This window comes from Cheilinus undulatus, linkage group 1 (assembly GCF_018320785.1).
Source record: "Cheilinus undulatus linkage group 1, ASM1832078v1, whole genome shotgun sequence".
Taxonomy (NCBI): domain Eukaryota; kingdom Metazoa; phylum Chordata; class Actinopteri; order Labriformes; family Labridae; genus Cheilinus; species Cheilinus undulatus.
The window spans coordinates 24,278,315-24,294,601 of NC_054865.1; the positions used below are offsets into that span (position 1 = coordinate 24,278,315).

General features: G+C 40.7%; 1 protein-coding gene across 1 annotated transcript in view; it reads right to left on the reverse strand.

Annotated features, from left to right (window-relative positions):
* ush2a (Usher syndrome 2A (autosomal recessive, mild)) overlaps positions 1-16,287 on the reverse strand; it is a 300,866-nt gene that overhangs the window by 245,004 nt on the left and 39,575 nt on the right. The window contains exons 9-11 of the mRNA XM_041790781.1: positions 15,598-15,812; positions 13,273-13,494; positions 11,831-11,924 (exon numbers count right to left, since the gene is read on the reverse strand). Coding sequence (XP_041646715.1) covers positions 11,831-11,924; positions 13,273-13,494; positions 15,598-15,812 — 531 coding nt within the window. The remainder of the gene's footprint in view (positions 1-11,830; positions 11,925-13,272; positions 13,495-15,597; positions 15,813-16,287) is intronic.

Genomic DNA, 16,287 nt, shown 5'->3' on the forward strand with positions numbered 1-16,287 from the left:
AAACCCTTATTGACAGCCCTTAACCTTCAATGAAAAACATTGTTTTCAAAGTGTGTGTGGTAAGGCACAATGTTGTGTCTTAAGGTAGGTCTTGTGCTGTGGGAATTTCTACAACCATATATTATTACCACAGCTATGGAGCAACTCAAGTTAATGTCACATGTTTAAAGAAGCTATTTTGGATATGGTGTGCCCTCAGGTAATGGCTTGATCTCAGGTGTGCCTTGGGAAGAAAATGGTTGAAAACAGCATAAACATTACTCTAGCTCTCACCCCTCGCACCACGACATGAAAACACATATTAACAACTTCAGCTGAAAATTCACACTCATATTTACACAATGTTTGCATGCAGATGACCTGGTGGTTAGGTTACGACCTATGTACAAGGGAAACCTAGATTAATTCTTGCCTGTGGCTCCTTTCCTGCACATCTTTACACCCCATTTCCATTTCTATCCCCTGTCCTCCTCTCTAACAATAAAGGTACAAAAAGGCCAAAAATCTGTGTTTTTAAAAAAGTACACATTAGATTTTGTGTCTGTATTTTGCAACTGTTTTTACTGTCCTTCAACACTATGCATACTTTGTTTTATATCATCTAAAGCATTTGGAACTGGTTTCACAATTTTGCAAAATGAAAAAAATCTTACTAAAGCTTCTGAAATTTCTTATCTTGACAGCTCTAGCATGTATACAATATCCTGATTATAATCAGAGTTGAGTGATTTTCTAAGCAGCCTCTGAACTCATGAGGATTACAGTAACATTTAAGACCCACTAAATCTTAGAGCAACAGTAGAAACAGAACACACACATGAAAAGACTCATACGTGAAGAGAGTTCAAGTAAAAATCAAAAGCAAATGACCTTATTGAGAATAAAACATGTACATGTATAAAAAAAATTAAAACATTAGTAGATAAAACAAAAGCGTTGTTCAATTAAAGAGATTTGAAATGTAAACAGTATTTTATGTTGGCGAGTGTCATACAAAAGAAATGTCAGAAACTGCTCGTTTACTAGAAATAATTGCACTTGCAGGCACGTTAAACCTGTCCCATGACAATGAAACCCTTGCTTTTATGGAACAAAGACGATGAATGAGACAGAAAAAGAGACGCAGAAAAAGACAGAGAAGGAAATATAAAGAGACAAAAATCAGTGGTCCGTGTAAGTCTTAATCTAAAGAGAGAGAGAATAATAATACACATTATTGAATAGAAAACACAGAGGTATTCTCTACTACATAATAAAGAACCAGGGCATTTACACACACATGAACACGCACACACAGCATAGGGAAATCAGACTGCTAATGAGGAGTGACTTGCAACAGCCAGAGCTCTCACACAGGCCCACTTTCATGTCAAAATAAACATAGCAAGGTGTGTGTCGAGAGGAGGAAGGGGGAAAAAGTGATATAAAAAATGCATTTTTTTGTAGCAGTGAGCAGCAGAGGCGAGAAGCAGCAAGTACAAGCCCTTTGATTTTGTTCAGCAGTCAGTACAAATTATGGTGGACAAGGGGGGCATCAAATGGCGGGATTAAAAATGTATTAAAAAACACAGGAGTTCCTCCCATGTGTGACACATGCAGGCCTGCACTGGGCCCATTATGTACGACACACACAGAGGAGGGGGGAGAGGCAGGGGGAGATAGGGGGAGGGGGAGAGTGGAGATGGAAATAGGGGAAAATGTTCCTTCTTTGTATATGATAAAGGAAAAGGAAATAGAGAAAATATGCAGGAAACTGATGTGAACAAAAATCCATTAGTGTTAGAAATAAAATGACTAAATAAACAGAAATAATTTAAAAATTCTTAAAAATACACAATTTCAGGGGAAGATATGCAGGCCAATAAAAGGAAGAGAGTAAAACAAGGTAGCAAAGAAAGATCAATGAAGCATTTTGTCAGATTTTTGGTTTTTAACACAGCTCAATGTGTTGCTACAACACAAGGCCTGCACAAACATTTCCAATGAAATGCTACAGTTGCCAACATGTTTTGCTAAAGTGTCCCTGTGGGGCATGCCACTGATAGACTCTGTGTCTCACCTAAATGTATTGTGTGAATCCTTAGAGTTCAAACATGTTTAATATAATTCTTTAATCACAAAACAGCTGCAGCTTGCTCTGCACATCAGTATCAAATCTGCGGAGCATTGTCCACATGATTATGCATGTTAATCTTCATGCTTATTTTCCTGAATAGAAGAAAAAACACAAATTTTCAACATATTGCTCCCACCATAATTCTACTAAAGGCCTAAAACTCTACTGAGTATCTCGACAGGCATTGACAGCAAATCAGATCTCATCACATGAATGTATGCAACCATAGCTTTCTCATTTTACCTATCCAACAATACCATTGTCAAATATAGGCACTGCAAGGCATTTATTACTTATTGCATTATAAATACCGTTATGGAAAAACATGATTCAATTAACAGAGAAAATTTTGAAAAACACAGAGACAAACTGGACTGTCTGCTCATTTAAAATCCAGATTCAAAACAAAAAAACTACACCTGCTCTCCAAACAACAATCAAGGGTCTGCATATTTGTATATTTGCATATGTGTGCATGAGTCTGTGTCTGTGCATGAACAGCGTCCAGAGAGCTGTTCCCTGTTGGGTGATTATTAACAGGATCTAATGAAGCAGTAGGATATCCTCTGGAGACATAATATATAAGACGCACACACAGGCACACACCAACACAAAACTTACAAACACATGAGGAGAAAGGAAAGTCTCCACACAGACATTTGCAGGAGAACGTGACTTGGGACATGTAATTCCACAGGATTGCATCGTGTTTGCATGTTCCTGTTTGTTCTGTGAGTCTCTTAGTTGTCTGTCAGTCATGCTATTTGGCTTCAGCTCTATCTGATGTCACACCTGGAGTAACTACCTTCCTCTCTGTCCATGCTGCTCTACCCTCTCTGCCCGTCCGTCTTTGTGGCTGGCTGCCTGTCTGTCTGCCGCTCCGTGCCCCGAAACGTTTCACATATCAAAGGTACTCCTCTTTCTGCACTTTGAACAGCTCTCACTACATCTCACTCTTCAACTCATCCGCTGGGGATGAGTTAAAGAGCGAGATATGGTAAGTTCCTCCTCCATCTTCCCACCCTTCCTTCTTTTTCTCTCTCTGCACTTTCTGAAAAACAAATCACTCTGTACATCTCTCTGGGCTTCCCTACCTCTCCCCTTTCTCGCTCGCTTCCCCCGTCTCTGCTGTCCCCCAATCGCTTGTTCTCATAGCCACGGCGAGTATGTGAGCGGGAAATATTACCATACCAAATGAAAGGGAGAGGATTTTTTCTTCCATCTCTTTTCTTTTCATTCAACATTGCGTTACCTTCCCTCTCTCCCAGCCTGCTAATTAGTCGAGGGACCGGTGTTTGGGAGTTAAAAGGAAACTGCACACGTTCATTCTCTTCTTCATACAAAAGGTTTTGATGGCGCCCCATCATCCGCTCGCAGTACCAGCAGCAAAGGAGGACAGCACATACTATAGATTGTGTGTATATCATTTTAATTCTGTTACTTTCATCTCTCTGCATACAGCCAGTATACAGTATAATGTTGCTAAGAAAACATTTAAAAAGGAGTTCATCCTTCTAATGACAAAGTTACTCTGCAAGTACTTAATCCATAGTCTGACTCCTGACTTTTTAAACTACTGGATACAAATGTAATGAGTGCATATTCAGAAGATGAAGTAGCATGCAGTGAAACTTGCATCTTATTTTTTAAATCAAAACTTTAAATTTGTCACTGACATAACTTTATAAAAGAGATAACTGAATGTTTTCCTGCAGGTCTGTTTCAATGCATGCATAAAAATGTGTGACTGTGTGTTTGTGTGAGTGTGAAATGTCTCACAGAGTAAAGGATAACATCTTATTTTCACTCTGAATGTTTCAACAAAATCTGCTGAGTGTGGCAGCTATTCTAATGGATATGTGGACATTCAGATGGCCTGTCACAAGCGTGCGACCTTCTGTGTGTGTGTGTGTGTGTGTGTTTGTGTGTGTGCACACTCTAATCTGCTGGGGAAACTCATCTTATCATAAATGCCATGACCAATTTCACGCTCTCACTGGAAAGGTCGTGCCACTGGCGTGTGTGTGTGATAACATGCAAGTGTGTACACGCCTGTGTTGTGTATGTCTTAAGTTAACCCGGTTAACCCCCAGCATAGGTGAAAATCTGCTGCTGAGGCAAACTTTAGCAGCAGAGATGCTGCACAATGCTACTTAATGTTGCTATCAATAGCCACACACACATACATACAAACAAACACAGAAGACACACAAAAATTACATATACAGGCCAAACAAGTCAAATAGTTTGGCACAAAAAGTAAGGAAAGTTGTGTTTGGTAGATTATTTCTTTGTTACAATGTTTCTTGGCAATACATCTTATACCGTTGGAAAGTCTATTTATTTCTATTTTAAATGGTTCCACATTTGTAAGGATCATACATTTGTGGGATGAGCAGCAGAACTGAGTATTGACTCCTGTTCTGAGCTTTTGGCATCCCTCAGTGCTGACAATCAGGGGCCTGATTGGCACCTGGCACCTGGCATCTGTGAGCATGGGCCCTGCCACAGTGGTCAGAAGGGTGTCTGCTCCAACAATTGACATGCAGCAATTGACTTATCTGGATAGGGACCTTGTAATAGGGCAACTTCAAGCTGGTGTTTCACAAGACCTACATGCAGCACTATTTGGAGTGAGCCCTACTACCATCTCCAAACTTAAGACCAAGTTCCATATAACAGGGGATGTCAGAGACAGGCCACAAAGTGGGCGTCCCAAGAAGATGGCACCCCAAAAAGAACATTTCCTCACCCTGCAGGCACTTAGGTACCGTAAGCTGTCTTCTACAGATTTGAGGTCAAGGTTTGCAGGACTATATGGCTGACGGCTCTCTGCTCAGACAATCAGGAACAGACTGCACACAGCCACTCTCCAGTCTTATAGGGCTGCCAGGAGGCCTGTCATGACTCACCCTCAGGCCTTTTTGCACTGGTGTCAGCAACATGCACAATTGAACCTGAACAAGTGTAGGAACATTATGTTCAGTGGAGAGTCCAGATTCTGCCAATGGCAGTCGGACCAGAGGGTAAAAGCGTGGAGTGCATTGGTAGAGTGACACCTTTTGGTGGAGGCAGTGTAATGGTGTGGGAGGCATCCTTCTAAGTGGAAAAATGAGGCCTGTCATCATTGCAGGCAATCTCAATGCAGAGAGATACTGAGATACGATTCTGCAACCAGTGGCAATCCCCTATCTCTACAGTCTGGGACTGAAATCTATCCTCCAAGATGACAACACTCGCCCCCACATTGTGGGGTTTTCAGAGACTACCTCAAGAATTTGGGAGTGGAGAGGATGAAATGGTCTGCCAGCAGTCCTGACCTCAACCCCACTGAACACTTGTGGGATCAGCTTGGGTGTGCTGTTCATGCCAGAGTGACCAACACAACCACGTTGACTGACCTGCAACAAATGCTGGTTGAAGAATGGGATGCCATTCCACAGGAGTGTGTGATCAGGCTGGTGACCAGCATGAGGGGGAGGTGCCAGACTGTTGTGGCTGTTTGGAGCTTCCACACGCTACTGAGGCTCCTGTTTGTTAAATGAATTAATTGTTAAACTACCAATACGTCTTGTTTCTTCAGACTTCAGTTATCTAATCCATCAAACAATATCAAACTTGAGTCAATGGAAGAATAAGCTGTTGCAGAACTCACATACTAAGCTCTGCTGCTCATTTCCCAAATGCATGATCTTTACAAATGTGGCACCATTTAAAAGGAAATAAACAGGGTTTCCAGTGGTCTAGGAGTTATTGGTAAGAAGTATTGTTACAACAAAGACATAACATACCAAACAAATGTTTCCTTACTTTTTGTGCTAAGTTTAGTTAAAAGATATAAAGACAAAAGATACCCTAAAAACATCTGTCGTCTGAATGTAATAGTCTTTTTGGGGCTGGACAGGAAGCTTTTGGGGGCCTGATATGGCCCCTGGGCCACCAGTTGATGATTACTGCTATACAGGACTAACCTTGCAAAGCAGATGGATATGCCCGTTTCCATGTTTCTCACTGGGGAATCCATCTTGCAAAGTTCCCATCTGAACTGCTTGGGCCTAGTTAGAAAGTGACAGGACCAATGAGCGATGAGGGGCAGTACTTTTAGGCGCAGCAGAGTCATGACGTAAACAAGCAGCAGCAATAGCTGGTGCGGTTATGGAGGAAGAGATTAGCGTGGATGCTGCTAAAGCACCAGTTTTATCAGAACTGGACAACATTTTTTCATTAAAAGAAGAACAAAGAACAGCAGTGAGTTGTTTTCTTTTCAAAAATGACAACAGTCAAGTACTTAAATGTCTATAGTCGCCGTGTTTTGCGTTATTCCTCAGTAGCTGCGCACGCACAGCTCGATAGTCGCTACGTCATGTGTTTTGTTGCTCTTATTGGCCCGTAGAGATGTGACAGACAGAACGTTCATCCAATCACACTCTGAGTTTTTTTCAAGGCCTTTGCCTTCCAATTTCCTATTGAAGCTTTTCCAGATGGATGTGTGAAACACATCCATCTAGCGTATCAGGTTAATACAGGACAAGACAAGCAAAAATGTAAGACTTTGTTTTATCCAGTGGAGGTGCCAAATCAACATTAAGTTAAAGTTCCAAACGTTAGCTTTAAGGTATAAAATTCTTGCTGCTTTGACTTTGTCACACTTTAGGAAAGATAGACATGCACACACACACTACACGCACTTTTTTTTTTTTTTTTTTTAGCGGTGTCAAGTTTTGAGTGAAATCAGCCTTTAGTCTGATGAAACTCTCCCTCTTGCCTTTGGGTGAGGAGGTAGAAAGACACAAGCCAGCTTCAAAGAAAGGTAGTAAGGGTTGTTCAGCACCTCACTTTCTGTAACACTTACACTGGACAATGTTTAATGCCTGAAAAAATGCTCCTCTATACAGTGAAGACATTAAAGAAAACTGAAAAATAAAGTGTGTAACATGACTTACACTACAATGTATGATATAGCTTTCAGATATGACTGAATCCATCAGCTGTGGAGAGGCGTACAGAGACCGAGTGACAGAATGAGAGATCAGCTCTGACACAGAGTGCACATAAGAAAGAATCAAAAGACAGAGTGAGAAAGTGGGCGAGTGTGTGTACCCTATGTAGTGTGCATGCGTGTTAAAGTGTGTGTGAGAGAGTTTAAGAGTGTGTCTTCCAAGGCCCCCGTTGATCATCTTGACACATGTCTGAGCATTTCTGTCACTTTAATGTCACTGTGGAAATTCTGCAGATTAGTACAACATCCGTCATGGTGCAAGGCCGATCCGAGTCAACAGAACGCATGCAATATTAAACGCTAATATTCCCCACAGCCTTTTATGCTCCAGTATTACAGAGACAGAAGAAAGGTCCTGAATATTCACTCAGAGAGATGACATGGACAGGTTCAAGAGAAAAGTGCACACAGGCACATCACACACATGGATGATCACACAAAAAGGATTCTTCGTCAACACACACTCCTCTGCACGCTCACATCTTTCACATAACTCTGCTAGGGATTAATTTAAAACATAACACCCATAAACATACTTATGTTGCTTTTTGACTTGCATGGCTTTAACACAAAAGAACTAATATATGTGCAAGTGAGAACTAGAGGAACATGAACAGAAAAGAGAGATAGAGACGGCAAGAAAAATGGAGGGAGTAAAAGGATAAAACATGAGAAACAAGCAAACGGAGATGAATTAAATACTTAGAAAACGAGGCAGTAAAGAGAGGGGGGAGTGGAGGGAAATGAAGCGAAAGAAAAACAGAGAGAGAAAGAGCACTGATTAGAGATGCATGCTGAGGGAATGTCATTGTTCTAGTCGATTTGAGACATTATTTAAACTGAGACCCGAGAGAGAAAGGCAGCGTGTGAGGGGGAGAGAGAGGGAGAGAGAGAGAGAGAGAGAGAGAGTGATCGACAAAGAGAAGTGGATGGAGGTGGGAAAGGACCCAGGGACAGAAAAAAAAGTGCGTAAAAAGAGGAATATAAGAGTGAAAAAAGAGGGCTGAGATTTTTCTTCCAGCATTAGTCTGAAAGATCGCACATGCAGATAATATACAATTATTTTGAGTTTGTGTGTTTGTGTGTGCTTTTCATGGCAACTGTTATTACTGTCTGGAGTTCATGTCAGACAAAAATTATTAAATCCAGTGCAGTGTGTAGGAGGATGTTTGTTAATTTCGTTTTAGAGTAAGCAAGACAGCCAATGAACAGCTGCTTGTTGACAGCTGTACTTCTCCACTGATGTCCTCTGTCGCCTCTGTCTGAGACACACAACCACACAGCCACAAACACACAAAGGCAGACACTAATACGAAGATGCGGGTGTATGAATGATACATAAGTAGTGAATAATGCAGGCTGTTCTGTGCCTCAGTGAGGTGGAGCAGTCATACTGAACTTTTCACTGCTGAGCAGTTAGAGGCTTGTTGGGGTGAAGCCTACTATTACCTGGCAAGTTGTATTAGCTTTGTTGCAGGCAAAGGTCTGGTCCTGAGGCGGCGGTTAACATCAAACTACACTGAAGTCAAATTGTAAGCCAGCACTCTGCAGCTGCCCAGTGTGTGAATTCTGGCTGTGATATTATATTTGTGATTTAGCTGAGAGAGCAATTGATGATGCAAATAGATTTAACTGTATACATCAATAAATGAGATCAGTTGTGAAACTGATTAAGATGCCTTTGGAAAATTAACCCTTCAAGCCTTCTGAGCAATTTTTAAACATTTTGTCTCTCCAGGACCTAAACAGGTCTTAAAAAGCTTAAAAAACATCAGCCCTGTGGTGCAGAGTCAACCTCTAAACATCTTTATTTTTCAGGGAAATCCTGGGCTTTAAGGATATGGGTGCTGCAGTAATGTCACTTCAATTAAAAAAAGTTATGGTCTATAAAGACCAAAAGTAAACAGAAACTCTAACTCCAAAGATGTTTGTGTGTAGCACACAGTAAACAATAATGACTAAGACTTTTTTGCATAAGCTTGTTCTCAAATCTCTTTGGGGCCAAAAAAGTGGAAAAAAAAATCATTCTGTGACAAAGAATCTTAAAAAAAGTCCTTTCACTTCTTTGCATTGGCTTGATCTGTGCCATTATTCAAAGCAGTACTTGTCTGCAGTGACACAGAGGGCTACATCACAGGCTCCCTGTCTCTCTTTCTCTCCACTATGAGCTATTCGGGCCATCTCCACCAGGATCTGCTCAGTCAGAGTTGCACAGTTTGACAAAGCATGACGCGATGACAGATCAGTCTGTCATTGGTTGTCATAGCCCGTCACAAAGCTTTGTGGGGTACAACATGCCATTAAGCATTAGAAACTAGCAGCAAAAATGTTTGATAATGGTTATATTGTGATTATTTTAGATTAAATGGTGTGGATTTAATCTTTAAAGAACCTGGAGAGTCACTTCAGTTCCAGGCTTGCTAGAAAAGCTTCCATAAGGAGTTTGAAGGCATTGACAGCATAAGTGGAACAACTCAACAGCAAGCCTAAAGAGAAAAATAACGTAAGAGGCAACAATTTATGGTTAAAAGTCCTTCAACCTTTATAACACATTCCTTCTTCTTGTATACAGAAACTTAAGTCTCACATAATAAACCAAGTTTTACACTTTAGTTCACTTGTCACCACTGAGTATTGAAAGGTTAAGCAACTAGTGCATTTCATGATTTAACACAGGCATGGTCTTCCTGTGTAAGTGCTCTGCATGTCTCCAACTTGGCACAGCTGTGACACACAAGCTGGTGCTGTATGAAACTCTCTGTCAGGATGGATGGAGTAAGTTTAACAGAGCAACAGGCTCATTCACTGCTTATTTTCATTGCAGTATGAAAAAAATTGCAAAATTCTCCTAATTTTCGCAGTAAATACAAATAAAATGCAACAGACTCAGTGTGCAAGGTTCGAGTGCATGACTCTTGTTAAGATTATGGATCTGAAAAAAAAAAACGCACCTGAAAATAAAGTGAAAAGAGTTTTACAAGGTCCTGTGCCAACAGTAGTGATGTCAGCTGTCACTTATTTGCAAATTTGATAAATTCAGTGTACCACCATATTTTGCTGCCTGGCAGCACTGATGCCTAAACCTTTACCAAAATATCTACAAAGCGTCTGGACACTGCTTGTGCATAGAATGTGCCAGCAGCTTGGCCATTGATGCTATGTAATAAGTGTTTCATTGAATGAGACACAAAACACAAGAATAAATATGACATAAGCAAGACAGGGATATTTAACAGAAGATGGGATCTAATAGAGTTGTTTGTGTGTGGCTGCCCAGTGCCTTGGAGGTATACTCATCTAGAAGGATGCTCTGATTAAAGGGGACATATTTTAGTTTAGTTTATATTGGTCTCAGAGGTCCCCAAAACATGCTTGTGAAGTTCATTACTGAAAAAAATACTCTAGTATAGGATTTTTGCAAGTCTAAAAACCCCTCTGTTTCAGCCCTTCTTAGGACAAGCCGTTTCTGTGTCTGTGGCTTTAAATGTTAATTAGTGTCTGATTCCAGCCCTGACCACACCCCCTCTCAGGAAATGGATGTGGCACTCCTGATGTTACAATGTTAGGCCTGCTACACACTAGACGATTTCTTACTCTGAAACGATTTTAAAACCGTGGGAGACCACAGACTTCAGGACAGTTTCTAAAGATTTTTCATCTTTAATCCTCTGAACACACACACTAGATGACTCAGCCAGATGGTCAGATCACTGGAGACCACACAACTGCCGACCTGCCTACGACCTCGCGTGATCACGTGACTTCAGAAAAAAAAACACAGATGTCTGTCGATACCGTGTTGCTGTCTCTCCACAACAGAGTGTCCTGGCGTGTGTTACAGGTGCAGCAACAGTCATAAAACAGGGGAAAGCCTCAGGACGAAATCCTGGCTGGAATTAAGGTAACGTTGTGTTTATGGTTGTGAGCGGTGTAAGATTCGTCTGGTGACGCTGCCCGGTGTGCTCGCTCTCATTGGTTGTTGTGGGTACTCCATCAGCGGCACTACGACCTAGAATCGTAAATATCATACGTTTGATATTTACGATTCAGGGTTTGGGAGGCTACGACGTAATTTGGAGCTGTAAACTAATCGTGTTGACACCACACACACATGCAGACTACTCAGACAAACAATCGTTTGCGACGAGGCTCCGGTCGGTATGCGCCCCCATGATTGTCAGGGGAGGCAAATCTTGCCCCAAAACGGGCTTAAAATCCTGTAGTGTGTGGCTGGCCTTACAGACGCTTTTATCCCAAATTAAGGACTTGACTGGGATATGAACCATCAGTCTCCCAGATCAAAATCAGCAGGGTAACCCACTGTGCTACCCAGCATCTCAGCTGGCAGCTGAGAGGAGGATCAGCAGACGAGGGTGGAACTTTCCTCCAAGCAGGGAGGGCCAACCAAATCTGGGGGCGGGTGTTTACTCCCCACATGACATCATGAGGGGAAATTCTGAGAATGGCTTGTTTTAGCACACATTTTCTTAAAGGTGGGGGGGGCACATTTTTTTCTTAGAAAAGCCTGAAAAAGTGATTTTTGCAAAATATGTCCCCTTTAAGACAATGAGGCACTCTTTGGCCAGTGCATTTGCATTAGTGTGTGTTTGTGATATTAAGTATCTGCATCTAATAATGACGCTCTAATAACTTCAACTATTCTTGAAGTTGACCCGAAGCTCAACAGGTTTTGTGATTACATGTTTGTTACTTACATTGTTTCCCTCTGTGTGGCTCTCAGGCAGACAGGCACAGCGGTAAGGTGTCACACTTGTATCACAGTGGTCTGCATGGCCATGACACTCACATCTGGCCAAAGAGAAAAGGAAAAGAGAAAGAATACATAAAATGTTACATCCATGAAGAAGCAAAAGCAAATTTGAAAGCAAATAGGTGAGTGAAACATTCCAACGCTTTCCCTTCTTCTCTGCTCCAACCGAACTTATCCATGGCACCCCTATAAAGCCATGAAGAAGTTCCCATTCAACATTTATAAATGCCATCCTAAAAATTACCAAAGCAGCAGAACTAGTAGCAGACAGCTCTCTTTTGCACACACATAGATAATAGTGTTTGGACAATGGTTCTACACTTGCCAATGTGTGTGAAATTATGTGCATTTAGGACACTCTGTAAGATACACTATCTGAATACCAAGGCCAAACTGTCAAAGCAGCATCTTTTCAAATGTTATTAGGTACTTGCCCAAAAACAATTCACATTCAAGTATGGGTAACCAAAGGTTCTAAAAACATAAAATTCAAGTAATCTGATTCTTGAACAAATAATGATGTGGCACTTAACTTCCTATTTACATTTCAGAATGGCATATTTCTATTGAAAAGGCTCCATTTTGCCACCATACCATGCAGTATCTTTGTAAGTGAGACTCGTCATCAAACATACAGTACTCATGAGACATACACTAAGACTCTCAACTCAAGTCATAAGTTTATTCTCTCACAAACAAGCGTATTTACATGCTTTATAAAGAATGTAGAGAGAAGAGATAGAGAGATGGAAGAAAGAGAGGGAGGAGGTGGGGAGGGATGAAGAATGCACAGATGAGATTTCAGCAGCTCTAAATCTCTGTTTCTCCTACTTCAGTGTAACAAGCTACTAATTAAAACAGCTTAGAGGAAGAGGGAGGGAGAGAGAGTTAGAGATGATTGCCTCCTGCATAATCCTATAATTACCACAGTCATAAAAAACAGTCACTCTGTCAGTCTAATGAAGAGATGTGTTCACAATTAGTCCCTGAAAGCTCAGCTGAAACTCAACGGTCCATATCAAAATATTTTTCTACATTCTACATTTTTCTGCCAAACTTTGCTCAGACATTTTTTTTTACAAATCAGCACTAAAATCATCTTCAAGGGTTTCTCTCAACCAATTATGGTTCTTCAATAAATATTTGATAAGTTACAAGGGTAACAAAGTAGGCTATACGAACACTGTGGCTGCTGTCTAACTTATTTAATTAAGCTGTAAAGAGGAAAAATGGATTAACACTCCATTTGCAATACAGACCAAGCCAAAATACAATTTTTAAATGCTACACTTATGATCAAATTGATGTGCAAAGATTAAAATTTCCTCTAAATGCTTCAAAACAAACCTTATACATCCTACTCCATGCCAATGTAAATGTCCTCACCTGCCACTAATGGTGATCTCATTGATGGTGTAGTATCTGTGTCGCTGGTTCACCCTGGATGCTCTGGTGTGGTATTGTCCTCTCAGGTGTATCCTGACCTTGGTGGCATGCACCATCTTCTGCAGGTCAGGTGTGTTGTAAAAGTCATTATAGCCTGGCCTCAAGTTTGGCTCTGGGGTCAGCAGGCTGAATGTGATGTTACCCCCTGAGTAAGGCATGTCTCTAAAACAAAGGAAAGAACAACACACTTTTTTATTTTTGATTAATAAAATTCCAGCATGATAAACAGTTACGTGCATATGTTTCAGGCATGTGGGAAGCTAAGGATCCATCATGGGGCCTAACCCATGGCTGGTGAAGAGGGGGAAGGTGCCCAGAGTTTAGCCCTACACATGTCAACACACGTGCGTCACTCAGCCTGGGTTAAGCTCGATGGCATTTCTTTTGTCCAGGGGCTCATGGCAACCCTGCTACCCACCCAGATGGTACCCCAGGCCATACTTTCTTGCCACATTCACCCTGTACTCCTCCATAAAAAATAATTGCTCAAGTCTTTGCATTACATTATAAGTTTGACCTAACCTTACTCCTATAGACCAGACTGGTGGTTAGGTCCCATTTACATGGGCAGTCCAGGCTCAAGTAAAAAAAAAAAACAAAAAAAAAAAACATACAAAAACAAGGACTGTGACCTCAGCCTACAGTTTGCATCTTGGGATGAAGAATACCTGCTAATCCAAATCCACTTTGCTGGACTACAACAGTTACAAGCAACTTATTCTTAGCAATAAACAAAACAACGTCCAGAGTATTAAACCAAGAATATTAATATAAAGAACAAATAACTGCCAGAAAAAGTTATAAAGATATAAATGTATACAAGATTAATTACGTTTGAGATGTCTATTGTTGATACTGATTCATTATTGTTGAAGCATTGTAGGAGAAGACTGTAAGATAATAGAGTTTTAGTAAAGATTTGAAAGATCCATCCATCCATTTTCTATAACGTTTATCCCATTTGGGTTCTCGGGGGGGCTGGAGCCTATCCCAGCTGTCATTGGGCGAGAGGCAGGGTACACCCCGGACTGGTTGCCAGTCAATTGTAAGGAAAGAGGAAAAATTAAAAAATGAATATATAAAGGTAGCCAGGGTTGTATTTAATCTAATTATTTTTTCAAAACACTCACTTGACTTCAATTAATGATGACAATGCTTTTCATGTCTCAAAAATAGCTGTTGAAATGTTTCTCTGTACATGTAGACGGGACATAAAGGGATTACTGACAGCACTACTGGAGCAGCACTGTCACTGAGTTGTAAAAAAAAAAAACTGAAATGACTGAGGCGTGCTTAAATTTATCTTGCCAAACACTTCAGCAGGCTCAGGAGGCCATCTCTCCAGCAAGACTAAATAAATCTTGAAAGATAAAACATATTAATCTTCCAAGATCAAAGACAGTGCTGTTTTTGATATAATTATCAACCACTTATGTCACAGAGCATATCATTATGTTGCCAATGTGAGGTTCAATTGCTCTCATGCCAATATGACTAATATGTAGCTGTGCCAGGAGAGGTTGTGTGTGATATCATTTGTCAGTCAAGTGAAAAATAAGCAACGACTACATCATCTGTGATCTATTCATACCTGTTCTATCTAGTGCCAACCAAGGCTTTGATAAAAGCTGCTCTGCCAGGTGTGTGTGTATTTTCCAAGTCCAGTTCTCTGTGCTGTGCCAACTTAGAGCCTGTTACCGGTCATGTGCCAAGGCTGCGCTGTAGGTGTTTAGCTTTATAAACCTCGTCACTACGCGTGTGCCAGAGAATGTGAGAGTTTCATTGCCTTTCTTTTGATTTCTTTTTTCCTGCATTTAAGTGCATGTATGGAATTACGTGCACAATTACAGGCATGAACAAGCTGGAGTTAATGTTGATAGCTGTGTTTTCATGTGTATACATGCTTCTTAATCAAGACTTTCCAGTCTAAAGAGGGTACAACCACCTACCAAACAGTGAGAACTTGTGCACTGAAGAGAAGGAGACCCAAAATAGAAAAACAGATTTAATTTAAATTGATCATTATTGTATTAATGGTATTCATCATTTTACATTGTGTTAATGTTAAGGAAATCTTATGTTTTATAAAACTACTTTAAACTTACAACAGTCTAAAGTATTTGAGTGTTTTCAAAAAGGTTTTAAAAACTCTACAATCTGCATGGCATGAAAATGCGTACCTATGTTTAGGTTTCTTTTCCTGACACACCTTTAATACCTTTTAAATCATCAGTGTTCACTGGTGCTTCAGCAAGTTCAACCTACCTGGGCAGCTGCAGACAGTTGACTGAGTCCGGTTTCAATAAACGGCCATTGTTCTGCATTTCAAAGATGCTGCAATTACTGGCCATATACTGCCAGTCCATCCAAGGTTGTTCTGTCCTGGTTCCATTCTCTGTGTTTGTAAAGTCAAATTTCTTTTTTTGGATATGCACAGACTCAGGCAAGAGGCCGCCAAACTGAATTATAAGATAAAACACCTGGTGGAGAAGGAGGGAAATGTCAGCATGGATTGAAAAAGACATAGGTGGGCCTGTACAATGTAGTGAAAACTAAAACATCAGGTAATCAATACATCCTAGCATTATGACTGTTTCAGTGATCATGTTTTGTGTCAGATATATTTGACCTTGTTTTAAGTCATTTCCAAGGATGTGATAAGGGTTATTATACATAAACAGATGAACCAGTTTAAGCCAGTCCGTGGATTTGGATGGGGATGATTAATGCCGACGAAGTCCAAAATAAAGGTTGACAAAAACCCCTCAATGTCTCTGTTCTTATCTTCCCTTTTCCCTTTTTTCCCCTCATGAAAATAAAGGAGTAGGGGGAGGTAGAGTCTCACTCCTTGAAGGAAAGCAATTATGTGCAGTGCTAGGGTAGGTAGAATCAGCCCTGTCTCTACCTGAAGCTTGCATGTACACAGCCTTGATCTGTTGAAGATGACGATGCTGT